This window comes from Tympanuchus pallidicinctus, unplaced genomic scaffold, assembly GCF_026119805.1.
Source record: "Tympanuchus pallidicinctus isolate F22 unplaced genomic scaffold, pur_lepc_1.0 scaffold39, whole genome shotgun sequence".
Classification (NCBI taxonomy): domain Eukaryota; kingdom Metazoa; phylum Chordata; class Aves; order Galliformes; family Phasianidae; genus Tympanuchus; species Tympanuchus pallidicinctus.
The window spans coordinates 1,645,000-1,660,908 of NW_026294757.1; the positions used below are offsets into that span (position 1 = coordinate 1,645,000).

Consider the following 15,909-nt stretch of genomic DNA (forward strand, 5'->3'; position numbering starts at 1 on the left):
GGGCTCCCAGGAACAAAGATGCCATTCCCAACCTGGGTCAAGTGGGTTGCACTCCACATCAGCCCCAGCTCTGTGGAGACTGTGCCTTCCATTCTGATGACTGAATCTCACTGCAAGACCACTCGAATGCTCTCCTACTCCTTGGGTCGCCTTTGGGTTTGTCTGGGTGAGGAAGTCAAGGTTTCTTCCTCCAAAGGCCACCCCGAGTGCTATGGAGGTGCCACATTGAGGGTAACTCGGTTAAACACACAGCCTTGGGCAATGGGAAGAATTGATCCATCTGCCCGAGTGTTTGTGCAAGCACACAGTGAGGGTGGGGAGAGGAACAGCAGCAATTCACCAATTTCCAACAGCAGCTCCCACTTAAACCCTACGAGCGCAGGGAGAAAAAATAGTGGCGAAGCTTTGTAACCAAATAAAAGAGAGCTGTGAGCTCAATAACAGGCATTATCCCATGGCAAAGATTTTGTTATTGTTGAGTACTGATTCCTTTATCTCTCGGAGACAATCAACCTTCAGCCAGAGGAGTCTAACCTTAAAACCCCATAACTCAATTTTACATAGCGTTAAAGTTTGGGGGGACATTTGTCAGCGCCGGAGCTGATAAAATCAGTCTGGAGGACCCCAGAACAAAGAGCAGTGGGTGAAGAGCGTGTCACCTCAGCACACATTCGTTTCCTTGATGAACAAGGAGCTATTAGTTGGTGAGAAAGCATTATCAGGTTGAAGGATGGTGCTGATTGTTTCGGCTGCTCTTCCCACATGCTGGCTTAGAGCTGCCATCCCAGCATCTGCTCGGCATCCCATAAGCTGTGCCCCAATGCATGCAGGTCTCAGCCCAGCAGCACAGCCCAAGAATCAGCACGGATACACCGGCCCTTTCAGCTGCCAGCTTGCTCAGAGGGTTCAACAAGAAAAGTTTTGCTTGTTTCAAGAAGCACTTCATCATCGGATGCCTTCAGAGCTGCTCCAAATGACACGTGCACATCAACACAGCAAGGCCCTCCTGCAGAATGACAGTGCCAAGCACCAGCAGAGCCCCTCTGCTTCTGCTGGAGAAGCAGCCAGCTGGGTGAAACTCTTCTTCATCCCTTACGCTGATAGGAGAAATGAAAGAAATTAAAGAAAAAGAAGAAAAAAAAAGGCTTTTCCCTCCTTTTCCTTCCTCCAGTTGTCCCTTAAAACGTTTCACTTTGGAATTTATTATAAGCAGACTTTAAATTAAATTCTCCAGGACAGTGGCTTTATTTTTTGCATGCAGTGATTTTCAGCGCTACATCAACCTGAGTAATAACTTAATGTATCCCCATGGCTCACACTGAACCAAATATTCACGTTGGTTCTTAAGTCACAATGAAGTCAGCAGTAGCTGAGCATGTGTTAATGTGTGTATATATAGCAAGGGCTTTTATTGCTGTCCAGACCATTTCTCTCAGCTGGGAATTTCGTACTTCAGGACTCATTAGTGAGCTCAGATTGATCCTGCAATGTACCTCTGTTGCTCCCACGAGCAGTTCCAGCCAGCACACAACACCTAACCCTGTCTATGGGATGAAGCTGTTTTATCCCATCCATGCAGCACGCAGCATGGGGAAAGCCCATGTTCTGCTGGCTCATGCATCCATTTGTCCTACAGATGTGTCCCATGCAGGAAGGGAAGTTCACCCTGGTCTCAGACAATCCGCCTTGCCATTAGGAAGAGCCCTCCCCTGCTAACTATGTCACTATGCTCAAAATTCTAGCAAGCAAAATATCAAAACCAACATCTTTGCCAAGCTGAAACCTACCCTTGCAATTATCTCAACCCGAGCATCTCTGACCCTCTTTCCTTTTGCAGTATGTGGGCTCACACTGAGATGCTCTGCCCCCTAGCAATGCAGGAAGCTGAAATTGCTTTCTTTAAGAACGAGCAGAACAGGAGAGGTGATGAAGTTCCACCCCGACACTTCGTTAACGTTACATTCCTTGCCTATCGATCCCTCTGCCGGGGAGAGAATACAGAGACACAAAACGCCTCAGATTTACATCCTCATGAATAAAAAAGGCCTTTAGGAGGCGGGTGTGAGATCCCAGCCCCCCCCGCCGCTGTAACCCACACCTCCATCATTCACATGGGTCTGACACAGGGATGCTCGGTTTGCCAGAAGAAAAGGCTGAGACACTTCCTAGACCTCCCTGAGCCCCGCTGAAATAACCCACAGGCTGAGGGCACTGCCTGCTGCAGTCAGCACTCAATGCTCCTTGCTTGCCTATGCTCTATCAAGCATCTTCCCAAAAAATCCCCATAGCACCTCGTTGTGAAGGGCTGTCCTCCAGGTATGGAAAGCACATCTATCCATTGGATCCCGTGCTTATGAAACAATCAGAAAAAAAACCAAAACAAAACAACAAAAAAACTTTAATTATGCTTTCCCCTGTTGGCAATGAGTGGAGAAGTAAAGGTTTTTGCTTTGGAAAAGCTGCATTAATAAGTTATTAGCACTGCGCTGAGGTCTACGTAACTTGAGTTATAACTCTTGTCTGAGGTGCCACAGACTCACACTGCTGAGATTTTACACCACATTTCATAACGCTTTGGGTTTTTTCTTTAAGAGCTCTCGCAATAAGGAATCACTGCAGAATCTCAGCTTAAAAACCAAACAAACATCACAGTGGTTAGGGCTAAAAACCCCTTCCAAGCCACAAACCGAGGCATGGAACACCCAAAGGCAAAGACAATCACAGCCATGCATAAAAACAGCCCTGATGTTGACAGCTGCAAACAGCCACCAGGACCTCGCATCCCATTCAGCTGCACTCATCCCATTCAGCAGCCTTCCTCCAGATCCCCTGAGCTCATTAACAGACTTTGGGATCCTCTTCCAAACATCTCAGTTAGGGCAAAAAAAAAATGGCTCTGAGCTGAAAATGAGCACCCACAGAAGTGTGGGCTCAGGCAGGTGCCCTCACGAGCAGCATCTGCAGCTCACCGTGCCCAGCTGATGGGAGCAGCCACAACTCAGAGTGACTTCCTATTACTCACACGACACTTCGCTGCAGCTGTAAAATCCCAAAGGACAACACGAAGCCGCTTTGGGTTGCTTGGTTTTGAAATGAAAGCTGGAAATCTTGGTGGCATTCCTCTTACCTCTGCCCATTTGCTCCAAAGGCCTGAGCTCTCCTGCACAATACAGTTATTTTGGCAGCCCACCTTCCTCCTCTCCACCTCACAGCAATAACCCTTCGCACAGAGGTGAGCAGAGCTGCTCTGCATAAAACACAGCCAAAGCTTTTGACCACAGCACCATTCTGAGGGCTGATGTGCACAGTGCCAGAGACGCCATCACACTGGGTTTGAAAAGTACAGATCTTATGATGCATTCAGAAAACCATAATTCAAAGAATGGGAGCTTTAAGGAAGCCCAATTTCTTTCTATCACACAGCATCAGTATCATTCCCGAGAAACTCATTCATTCCATGGATTTTTCCATGTTCTCCTCTCTTCAGCAAAACTCCCATCCAGACCTACAGACAGTCCTGGTACAGAACTGATGTCCTGCAAAACTGTGACCCAGCTATGCTTTAAGCCTTGGCCCAAGGAAAGGAGCCACAAGGGATGCCTGTCAGACCATTTCCAAAGTGTTTCTTTTGCTGTTTCATCAAGTACATCAACAGCAAGTTTATAACAACACAGTCAGAAGCAACAAAGGACATGTCTGGACATTGGGGAGACAGAGATAATTGCCTCTAATGGGATTTTAAAAGAAAAATATATATATATATATAAAGCTTTCAACCTGTAAAAGGCACTCATTTGTGGACATTCCGGGTTTGATCCATACAGGCTATTGAACCTGCAGACACTCAGAATTTCTGCAACAGTCAGGTTCTTAGTCTGCTTTTTATTTCATGCAGTTTTTAAGGGAAATCATACCCAAACTTCAGCAGCATTGGGGCTGGCAGCTTGCTGGGCTGTGGCTCGAGCTGCCTGTGCTTTGCCAGCCCTGAGCCTGCTGCCCACACATGTGGCCGCCCTGTGCCTCCCCAGCACTGCAGCTTGGGGAAGAAAACCCACAATTTCCACTTCGGCTTTGGAAAAAAAACAAAACTGTGCCATTTTTGAGACAACCCAAGGGTGTCGCTCAGCCCACGCCGTGCTGCCAAAACCCGCTGCTCGCGCTCCCACGACGGTAAAAAGAAATTTAGCAAAACAACCTGTTTTATTTGCTCGTTTCTTTCCAGACAGCCGTTTATTTCAAAGTCAAGGTTCAAACGAAAACCAAAAAAAAAAGAAAAAACCAACATCGCGACAGACCGACCGACCGCACGTCCAACCCTCGCCTGGACGGCACTTCCCCTCCGCGCCACCAGGGGGCGCTGCGGAACTCCGCCAGCCGACAGCGAGCGCCCTGCAGGCGGGGTGGGCGGCGGACCCCGAGGTTGGGATCGCTGTCCCTACAGCCCCCAACAGAAACACGTAGGAAAGACGGGGGGGAATTAAAAGCAGAAGGCGTAGCTGCATGCGCACGGATTGTCTGGAAGCCGGGGAGCACGCACGGTTCAGAGCATTGAATGCTTTGGAGAGAACGGTGCGGTGCTGCTGAGTGCATCAAAGGAAAACATGACACCCGAAGGCAAACGCTTGGTGCGAGCAGGGGATGCGTGGAGGCCAGCAGGGACAAGGCAGCAACTTCCAAGAGAGCTTTGCAGCCTCATCCCCTGCATTTCCAGGCTGGCTTGTCAAGCTCTTCTTGCAGAGAGCAGAAAACTCGCTGCAGGATTTTCCCTACCCACTCACGTGTAACAGAAGGCCAAGCAGGAGCAAATAGTGCCTCTCCAGGATGCAAACAGGCTTAAGAAGTAAATCAAAGAATGCATCACCTCTTCACAGTTTCACACCCACTCCCCCGCTCCCCCAAACGTTCAGTATCACATTCCATTTTATCTTGGCCCCCTCTTCCCCAAGCCACTGGGGCGCAGTGATGGACCATCTCACCAACTGCCCTCCACAGCTGTTAAGACAGAAGCTATTTTTTAAGCAGGTCTTTATGAAGCAAAGGGCATCTTTGCCAAAGGATTTGATTTTCAGAACTTCGACATTTTAAAAACACGCACAGAACTGGTTGAGCTGTTTGTCTGCCCACAGACACGATGGAAAAAATCTTGCAAGTCAGAACTGAGATTTCTTACCACGGAAACCATGCCTAACAGAACCCGTAAAGCACACTCCTGTCACTGTGAGTTATGCTCCCTTCCTAACATGCACCTCTGTTATGCCAATATATGGTTGCTCCTCTCCTGGTGACACCAGCAGCACAGGGGCTGCAGCGGCCACAACCCCCAGCTCCATGTGATGCTCTGACATGGGGTGAGTCATTTTGCTGCTGCCTCAGTGTCCCTGCAGTAAGGCATCACTGGCTTTGTTATGATGGGAGCAGCGCTGCTGAAGAGCCAAGGGGAAGAAAAAAAGGAAGAAAAAAAGAAGAGAACAAACAAACAAAACCGATAAAGCAATATCTAAAAGTGCTAAATGTTAAAGCTGCAGCCTTCTCCAGCCCCTGAGGAAGCGATACCTTACGCTCAGGAAAACTAAATCACAGAGCACTGGCAGACTGAGCAATCTATCCATTTAAAAGAAAATATTTTCTGAAAAGTCCGCCGTGGTCTGAGCAGAGTACATTACGTGGGAAGTGTCTCATCAGAAATACTTCTCATTATGGCAGTACTTTGTGCTTCTGCTTTGAGCTTCGCAGCCTCCCAGCACTGTACAAACATTAGCTTCTTAATCACTCATTAGGGACAATCCTACAGAGCAGGGCCATGCCTCATTGAGTAAAGTCATCCCCAACTCGCACAGCCCCTCTTGCTCCCTCCAGAGACAGCTTGAAAGGATCTCTGATTCCCAACACGAGTTCAGAGCAAGGAAGAAGTCTGTGCAGAATGAAAGTGAACAGTGGCGGCTTTGCTGCCCCCAAACTCCCCTGTTTTTTGCAGCAAAGAGCATCAGCCCAGTTAGAGGGCTCTGTTTCCACTGAAGCTTTGAATTAATAACATTGAGGAGTTCATACAATAGCTTGGGTTGGGATGGACCATGAAAGATCACCCAGAATTTAGCTTTTCTTTTCCTTCAGCCTTACTGTTCCAGACTGCCAACAGTCTGAATCCAATCAGCCAAAACTGTCCAACTTTCATCTAGAATGAACACACACAAGGCCCATAATTCGCTGACATTCAGTGCTTTTATCAACTCCCAGGAGCCAACACCTCATTTCAATGCAACCGCACTCAAAGCCAGTTTCTTCCCCCCTTTCTTTTTGTTGCATGCGATTTTTCTCTCTGTTATCCACCTCCTCCTGGCCATTCACCCCCACTTGGGCGGCCTTCCATCGAGCCTGGCATCTCATCTGAAGATATCCAGGGGTGCCAAGTGTTTGCATACCTCACAAGTGTTATGTCAAACTCTGCCCCTTCGGGCTGCCAAAAACCACCGCTCCAAGTTAGCAAAGCAAATACCTTCTCAGACAAGCTTAATAAACATGCCAGGAGAAAGCCTAGACTTCGTGAAGACATTGCTCACCTGATGAGGCTGAGCTCCTCAGCACCCTTTCATGCCCCAATTAGCCCCAACGTTCATTATCCCTATCTCACGCTCTCCATCGGCACGCTGCATCATTTCTGATGCCTTCAAGGAGCTGAACCCAAATTCCACACCTCTTTTCCCAACTATCAGACCAACCTTGTCTCTAATCGGTCTCGATGAAGCCATTTTTAATAGCATGAATCAATTCTTGTGACAGATAAGCCTGGTGCTTTGTACAGCACAAGGAAACTAAATTTGGTGCCCATCAGCTCTTATGGCCTCATCCCAAATAAATCCTCATTGCTCTGTGCTCTTGATTGATGACTACCAATTCACTAACGAGGGTGGGAGTGGATGTGAAAGAATAAATAGGAGCAGGAAGAGGTGGAGAGGAATAGGGAAAGAAGCAGAGAAAATGAAAGGGAAAAAGGATGAGGAGTGGGGAGTAAGAGAGCATTGGGGAAAGTGCACGGGAAGTGAAAGAGGAGGAGGAAACAAGATCTGTAGGAAGGAGGAGATTGAGAACCTGAGACCAAAGCAAACAAGCCTTCACTGGGGCCCACAGATAACCCCAGAGAAGACAGAACTGTCTCCACTCTGTAGGCTCCAATTTCAATAGCAGAGCACAAATCCATCAGCCCTAAAGCATTGCTCGCAAGCAGAGGAGAACATCACAGCAACTCTTTGCTCAGGAAACCTCTGTCTGGCACTGAATGCTCTGGAATATTCCCTTGGTCTCAGCATGCCAGCTCACCTCCCCTGCTCAGGTGGGAGAGCTTCTGTGCTATTGGGAAGACAGAGCTCCAAACTCCCAACCACTAGAAGGACCCAAAAAAGGCTTTTCAAACAGAGATGATTTAAATCATCTCTCATCATCTCTATTTGAGATTATTATTTCTGTTATATCTCAAATATCTCTATTATATCTCAAATAGAGAAGAGATGGATTCAGTATTTTTAGTAGGAATGTGATGAAATTAAAACAAAATCTTTCAGATGACCTCTATCAAGGTGTTTGATCTATGAGCTGTATATAGAGTGCATATAGGTCTAGTATAAGATATGGAGTTTGGTGGCCCTGCATGCAGCAGGGGGGTTGGAGCTTGATGATCCTAGAGGTCCCTTCCAACCCAAGCCATTCTATGATTCTATGAAATGAGCCTAATTTTCATAAGATGGAAAGAAAGAAGCTATGGAAAAACAACATGACCCCTCTGAAGCATAAGGATGAGCATCCAAGAAGAAAAGCAACCAGAAGTTGTGTTTTAATTTTGGAAAACACCACCACTTGTCAAATTTCTGCTCTTTCCCATCACTGTTGCCCATACAAAACACAGAAGAACCAATTCCAATTTGCTCCAGGATGATCACAGAATGCCCTGAGCTTCAGCAATGCTGCATTCAATTCAGGATTGCTGTAAAGTTTTCTCAGCATTGATAAAACAGGCATCAGGCAATAAAAACCAACACCTCCAGTGTTATCAGATGGATGAGATACGAGTCACACCATTTCCACCTTCTTCACATGACTTTTAAGGGCTAGCAGTGACTTACCATCATCCTGCAGGTCCAATGGCAGTGAGACTTCAGATGTCACGGAAGGGGCCAAACTCCAGCTCTGATTTTCATCAGAACTGTCCTGCCCAAAGCCAGCATCGTGCTGATTCTCTCCTGGAAAGAGAGCAGAGTTTCGTTTTAGTGAAGATACTGCCAAATCCGAATCGTATTTCCTACACTGAGAAGGGTTTCTTCCCATTTCCAACCTTCCACTGAGGTCCTTGACCAACCCCAAACTCACTTTGGTGGGTAATAAAGCTGGATGAAGCATTCAAGGCCAAAGCAGCTTATTTGTGCTGCAATAGAACCCATGCTGTGTATGTCCAGAGTTGGAGGGCACACAAGGATGAGGTTGGAAAGCTAAGCTTCTGGCAGCCTGGCCCCAAGGCCTGTGCCATTCAATGCTCTTGCACTCAGCATCCACCTGTAAAAAGGAGATCATGGAACCCTATCACCTCTTTCACTACAATGAGGAATCCTGTATTGTTACCCACGCTGGGTTTTATGCAGAAAGCACTCAGTTACAACAGGAAAAGATGTTAACATGAAACTTTAATGTAAGTGGAGCACATGTAGGCTGCATGGAGGACAAAAGACTGCTGAGCTCAAACAAAGCAAAAAAAAAAAGCCATCTTTCAACTTTTTTTGCCTTTTTTTTTTTGTTTTCCTGAATACACACAGCCCAGACTGCTGATAACGGAAGTAAAGACAGCTGGCTCCTCATTCAGCACACAGCAAACAGCACCAAAGGTGAGTTTTCAGCTGATGTTAATTGCATTCAAACAGGAAAAAAAAAAAATCTAAGTTCCAAACAAGGTTTATCTTAGCAAACACAGAAACAGTGCCCTGCAGTTTGAGTCAAGCACTAATGAAAAGGTAATGAAGGGCTGGAACAAGAGGGTGTCCTCCTCCCTTCACCAAGAAATGCACTGAGGAAGCAGCACTCTTTCCAGCTCTGTGCTTATTTGCTTCCAGCAGCCATCCCAGCACGCAGCCTGATTAAGGAAAAAAATATATATATTCAGAAAATAGGGAGGTTTAGGTTGGATATTAGGAGGAAGTTCTTCATACAGAGGGTGGTGATGCACTGGCACAGGTTGCCCAAGGAGGCTGTAGATGCCCCATCCCTGCAGGCATTCAAGGCCAGGCTGGATGTGGCTCTGGGCAGCCTGGGCTGCTGGTTGGTGACCTGCACACAGCAGGGGGTTGGAACCAGATGATCATCGTGGTCCTTTTCAACCCAGGCCATTCTAGGATTCTATGAAAATAACTTTTGGAAAGTGCATCATTCAGTATCTGCATCTCACCTCTTGTCACACCAAGAAGAAAAAGCTGCAGGTCCCCAATGCCAAAGGGCAGGCTGCAATTCCTGCTGCATGATCACACACAAGTGGGAGCCGTACTGCAGAGATCTTCCATTCTTGCACTACACGCATGCATTCTAATGAGCAGCCTTCCTACCTGCCATGCTGCAGTGTTGTAGGCCTGATTATTTGCAGCACTGCAACAATAGCAGCATTGCAAGACAGCTCCTGCAAACCCACTCAGCCTTAATCCCTTACAAGAACCAAGCAAACTGCACTGTAGTGCTCCAGGCTTTTCAAGCCAACACTGAGGTAACAGGTGTTCCCCTATAACGAGATACAGGTGCAGCATTATTGTGATAACGAGCAAACTGTTTATGGTTTCTGAGTAGCAGGAGGCAGCACAGCACCGTGCAGCCACTCTGGGGAGGAGCAGCTCATGCATCGAAGCGTGGCTGCAGTGCATTGCTTGGAACAAGGACCTGGGCAGCAAAGTTACTTGCAAGAATAAGTCACTGCCTTGAACATCAGGAGTAGCTGTTGCATGCATAAACCCCGTGCAAGAGTCAAGCCACAGGTCTCTGTTAAGGCAGAACGTTTCCCAGATGTGAAATAACACAGAGGAGGGCTTGTCACCACTGATAGGATATGCTCTTCCTTGCAGCAGGCTCACTTCCTGCATACAGGAGTGCACACCAGGCTCTCACACATTGCAGTAACCCACTCAAGAATGCAGAGGCTGCAGAATGTACATACAAGGCAGTGCCAAGCCCAGCAGGGCTCCAAACCATGAGCTACTGCAACACAAAGGCATTCTGTTTGCTTTAGCATTAGGAATATTTTTAAACTGCTTTAGAGCTGCAACACCAAAAATCAACAAATGCTCTGCACGCAGCCACTCGGTGCGAGTTACAAAGGAAGGGAACAAGGATTTGTTTTACAAACTTTCGTGCTTTCATCTCCTTTTCCATTAAGTTTATGGAGCAGCAACAGCTAGTTGAGTCCAAGCAGAAAAAATAACCCACAACTTGTCAGGGGCCAAGCTATTGTTTTGAACAGAGGGGAAAAAAAGAAAAAACTCATTAGCTTTTAATGAAAACACGGGGAATAAAAACCAAATAGCACAGAACTCCAGCAAATAATTACCCTGCACCTGACGCAGAGCTGCTCTATCTTCCCACTCAGATCCTCAGCAAAACCCCCCCAACTCATCGTGCTTTGGAGCATGAACGACTGCAAGACTGACTCTAAGGGGGAAGAGTGAGAGGTTCCTTGGGCTTACACCTCATCCTGGGGTCCCCTGGCACTGCTTGGCTACCCCTGAGTGTGCTCAGTGCCTTTTCTTGCTTTGTGATTGTCATGGAACATAGGAACATAGAAAAGACGGGGAAGGGAGAAAAGGGGAAGGGAGGAAAGCCATCATTCAGCTGCCTGATGTTTTCTGTGGAAACAGCTTCTTGCACAGCAGCAGAAAGAGAGGCTTGAAGGCACTGTGTGTAATTAACACAGATGTTTTTCGTGTGCCTCTACTGGGCAAACTGCAGAGGGACAAATCGTGTCCCCAGGGTTGGGATGCCAGGCCCATGCATCCGTGCTGGTGGGCACTGAGCAGGGCCTGCTTGGAGGTCAGCAGGTCGTCTGCTGGAAGGTCAAGCAAAGATATTAGCAAGAAGGGAACGCAAAGAACTCAATTAGGAAGCAGCACAAGTGCTGCTGGCTGCAAGGAAGGGCCATCTGAGCTGCACTTTGTGCTCGTGGTGCTGGAAACGAGTCCTGCAGCTCTAGTAGAGCAGGGCTGGGAGCTGGCAGACAGCTCTTAGGAGGAAGTTTTTCCCCCAGAGGGTGGTGAGGCACTGGCACAGGTTGCCCAAGGAGGCTGTGGATGCCCCATCCCTGCAGGCATTCAAGGCCAGGCTGGATGTGGCTCTGGGCAGCCTGGGCTGCTGGTTGGCGACCTGCACACAGCAGGGGGTTGGAACTAAATGATCACTGTGGTCCTTTTCAACCCAGGCCATTCTGTGATTCTTTAAGCTGTACTTTGTCCTTGGTATATATTCAAAAAGTGAATTAAAGCATCAAGACAGACAGAAAGAAAAGGGACTTAAATAGGTGAAAGGGCTGCTTTGTAGAAAGGGGAGCATCTCCAGTAGCTTGTTAAGGGAACAATTAAGCTCACTTGGCATGCACTGGAGGCCTTTAGGTACCCAGGGTTTCATTAAGCATCTTTTCAGAGCCCAAGAAAAATCAATACCCAGCGGGCTCCAGTTACACTTTATGATGAGGAATTTCACACCAAAGCGGAAGTAAAAATCCCCAACTCCACTTAATATTCAAGGAAACAAAGTTCCTGCTTTAAAGTAATGACTCTTCAGCATCACACTACAAAATAAAGGCCTCTGATCCAACTCCCGTCTGCCTCCATGCTCGGCGCTGTTAATATCTCTACATTTTCAGGGACTAATTTAGCAGGAACACATTTCCCAAAGCAGAGCTGTAAAAGTATTATCAATACTATGGTTTAATATCCCTGACTACAATCAGCGCTGAAATTACAGAGAATCACATGGAAACACATCAACAGAGAGGCACCCACACAGTAAGCACAGCTCACACGCCAATATATTACAGTTTAGCTTTTGCAGTGTAGTTAAAGCTCCGTCAACGTTGCTATTATAAATTACGTACCTTTTAAAACACATTTATGCGCTGGGAAATGCATGAGGTTTCTTTTTTTGAATGCCTTAAAGGCTTCATCAGCTCCTAAGCACCCATATGGATTTGTGTGATTTGTCCCTGTGATTAATACACCAACAGCTGAGGGTTTTGGTACACGCAGAGTTTCTGCACTCAGATCCTAAGTTTCTTTTAGCTGCATGCATCTGAGTGTGCACACGTGGCCTTCCTCCCCTCCCCAACCATACCAACAACAGCAGCGCTCTTCACAAGCCACAAAAAAGAATCCTTATCTATAGATCTTGAAGTGTTTATCCCACTTAATAAATGTTTTCTTTGGGGGTGGGGGGGGGAAAACTACGTGCAGAAAATAACTCCTCTTTGTTTATGCTGCATTCTGTGAGCAGGACAGGTTTACTTCATTGCAGTAAGGTCAAAAGCAAAGCGTGGGACCTCCTCTCAATCAGGAGGAGCCCATTTACCCTTGTTTTCCAAACGAAAGACCCGTTTGGGTCAACAGGTGAGGCGCGAATCCAACCCAAAGACTCATTTCGCACACTCGAGATCCACTTTTCACTAATTGCACGCAGTAAAACAAATTAATGGTCCACTAACACTGCCGCTTATGGGCAAAACCGACGAGGAAGTCGAAGCGCTCTCGCACGGGTTCCTCCCTGCAGCGGCGCGGGCGGCTCGGCCTGCAGTAACGCGACGCGGCCAGCAGGGGGGGCTGCAGCGCGCAGCATCGCGCCGGCCGCCGCTCCGCAGCGCGTGGTGAGCAAAGCCGGCCGAAAGAGCGGGGCCGTGCAGCTGCGGGGTCCTTAAAGGGAGAGAAACGGGCAGGTTTGCAGCTGGGGAGCAAAACCTGTTCCTATCAAAGCCCTACGAAGGGCCTGAGCCTTCTATTGTGCCGAAAACCGTGTAAGTTTTGTCGGCTCTGAGAGAATAAGCCTGAAGAGGGCTGGAAAGCTCAGAGTTAAACTGTTTTCTCTCCCTGCTGTGCAGTAGAGAAGCTTCAAGATGATACGAGAGAGAAAATAACCTGGACATGACTGATCCACATGCAAATACTCAAATCAAAGCTCTCCCACCACCGATTATGGATTTACTTCTAATAATAACAAAAACACCTCTTCTCATACCAAAAACACCACCCTGCACGTGATGTTCAAGAAGCCAGCAGCTTGCAAACCTCGCCTAGAAGAACACTTCAGCAGGGCTGCCCTGTGGGAGCACAAAGCTCTTGCTTACGAAACTAAGCCTGTGATAAACTCAGAGGCCCACATAACTCCCCAAACCCAGGGAGACACAAAAGCTGCTGAGTTCACACTGCGACTTTGCCATTACTCCTCATTTTCTGTATCCCAGCCAGCCTCTCATGTCACTCTTCAGCTGAACTCCCTGGTTTTCTCTTCCCCTCCTTTTCTCAGTGTGCATTTGCTCTCTTCCTCCCCCTCTGACTTCCTCCCTCCAGCTCCTCTCTTGCAGCCCTTGGCACCCTTTCAGTGCAGGCTCTGTATATTCCGCCTCTTAAGTGGGCAGCAGCTACACAGAACAGCTGCTGACAGGGGAAGCACAGCACATCTCAGCCTGGTTAGGAACAAGCCTGAAACTCAGAGCAGCAGCAGATTCCACGGGATGTAAACAAGTAAACAAGATTTATCCTTTCTTTTATGACCTGGTAACGCACCAGTGAAATACAAAGCCCATCCAACGCCAGCAAAACCTGCTAAAAGCTACGTACAACTTCTGGCCACTAATAAATTAGTGCTGGTGAGGCTGCTTGAAGAGGCAAAGCCTTCACTGAAAGAATACAGGGGACACTGAGGAACAGGGAGATCACAAATCGGCACTTTGGTTCATCTCCTAAGTTAGCAGCTCTGCTAAGGACGCAGCAAAACAGCAGCTGAGAAGCTGGGCCCTGTATTTGTGCACTGCAGTCACTCACAAGGCAGTTCTACAAATGCAGCTTGGTAGCTAAAAAGGTGTCTGCATCAATGGTAGCAGAGAGGAGTAGCTCTGAGCAATGCTTGTTGCAGCTTCAGGAGGCTCAGCCTATGTTTGTAGCCAAAACCTTTCTGAGCAAACAGGGAAGAAGTGGAATAAACCCACAAGGGAGCTGGAGGTTGGCAAACATATTCCAATGACAAGACACAAGGAGGCTGTCTTGCCCGTATCTGCAGCAATTTTCGCTGTTGAGAAAAAATAAGAACAGAGAGTGCAAAGATGAGAGCTGGGAGCACACAGCAGGGCGATGGGCATTCCAGGGAGTGGAGGAGATGCTCATTAGGCATTTGGGATAGGGCAGAGGGTGATTTTGCAGTTGTGCTTCAGGAGGGAGTCTTAGTAAAGGGCAGAATTACAGCTCTACAAAGCAAAGCAGCACTGAAGTCACAGTGGAGAAGGGAAAGTGTCTGAAAACTCTGGATTTGGACAGGCTGAAGGGTCGGTAGGGGGAACTCAGAGCTGTGCTCCAGCCCCAGCAATCAAAGGCTCAGGAAGCAACGGGCACCAATCTTCCCAGCACAGCTCAGAAGCATTCCTCATCCTAAAGGCTCCCATCCATCTCAAACCTGAGAACCTACATCCTTTACCCTTGGTTTTGTAGAGCAAAAGGGTACCTCACCCACTAGGAGAAGGCACCTGAAATACAAGGAGTATTTTATTAACCAAGCAAAGTGAGAGCAATAGAAGTTATTAACTTCCCAGGACTCCCCAAACCATCTGTATATGCAGCATCTTCATTGCCATTTGTATCCCTTCCTCTTTAAGGTGCATTGCTTTGTTCTTTGGAGCCCAGGATGCCCTGAAATCCTCCATGGAGGGCAGCACAGGGCAGTGATGTGAGCTCTGCCCTAAGGTCTGAGGCTGCTTTCATGACTCTATGGGCATTTGCTTCTCGTTTCATGGAACAGAGCTTTCTAAGAAGTGCGCAGGAATCCAAACCCAGAAGCTTTCCTGAAGTCTGCAGAAAGCCTCAAACCAATGGACTGGCATTAAAAAAAAAAGCATGGATGTTGCCTTCATTCACCCAATTCTCAAGGCCTGCATGTTTTGAATTTGAACGCTGAATAACCCAAACAAACCACTGGTGGCTGCAACCTGGCTTCCCAACCCCATTATAAATTCCACAAGTTCTTCATTTGGCAGCAAATAAACCTTTTTATTCAATCAGGTGATGTGTTTGTTTTGGGCTTGGCATCCATTTTGAACGCGTAACACACAAAGCAGAGGTACCAAAGTTACACATCTCTTGGTTTATCTACCCATGGACATCAATAGGAGCACCCACATGCCTCCACGGAGCCCAGGTTTGCTCCTGGAATCATTGCTCACCTCCAAAATCTGTGCATAAGGTAACAGCATCGTTTATAAGCCCATATAAAAGCAACACCATGCAGCTGCTCAGTCTGTACAACTATGAAATGAGAGATCTGGATGCTAGAAGCACTTTCTTCATAGACTAGCTTGCCCATATAATGCACATAGAGAGGAAAACTGCACTCTTGGAGCTGCAGGAAGCAAAGCTCAGTGCTAACAAAGGGAGCTGTCAGAAGTGTTGATGTTAAAGCTTTTCTTTTTTAACTTAAAGAACATGTGCCTTTGTGTATATTCTATTTTCCATTAATTAACTCTGTCCCACACACCACCCAAACACATCCTGGACTTCAGAAGGCATTCTAACCCACGTTTTGTGTTTTCTTTTTGTCTCTCCATGTTATGACATCTCGAGGATTGGAGCTGGCACTCGTGTTTATAAAGCAGGGGGATTCCACGCATGGCGACAGGATGGATATTTTAACAATATGGTACAA

General features: G+C 47.4%; 1 protein-coding gene across 6 annotated transcripts in view; it reads right to left on the minus strand.

Annotated features, from left to right (window-relative positions):
- SKAP1 (src kinase associated phosphoprotein 1) overlaps positions 1-15,909 on the minus strand; it is a 124,243-nt gene that overhangs the window by 89,450 nt on the left and 18,884 nt on the right. For all 6 annotated transcript variants that reach the window (XM_052700123.1, XM_052700119.1, XM_052700120.1 and 3 more), the window contains exon 4: positions 8,115-8,231. In XM_052700123.1, the coding sequence (XP_052556083.1) occupies positions 8,115-8,231 (117 nt within the window). The remainder of the gene's footprint in view (positions 1-8,114; positions 8,232-15,909) is intronic.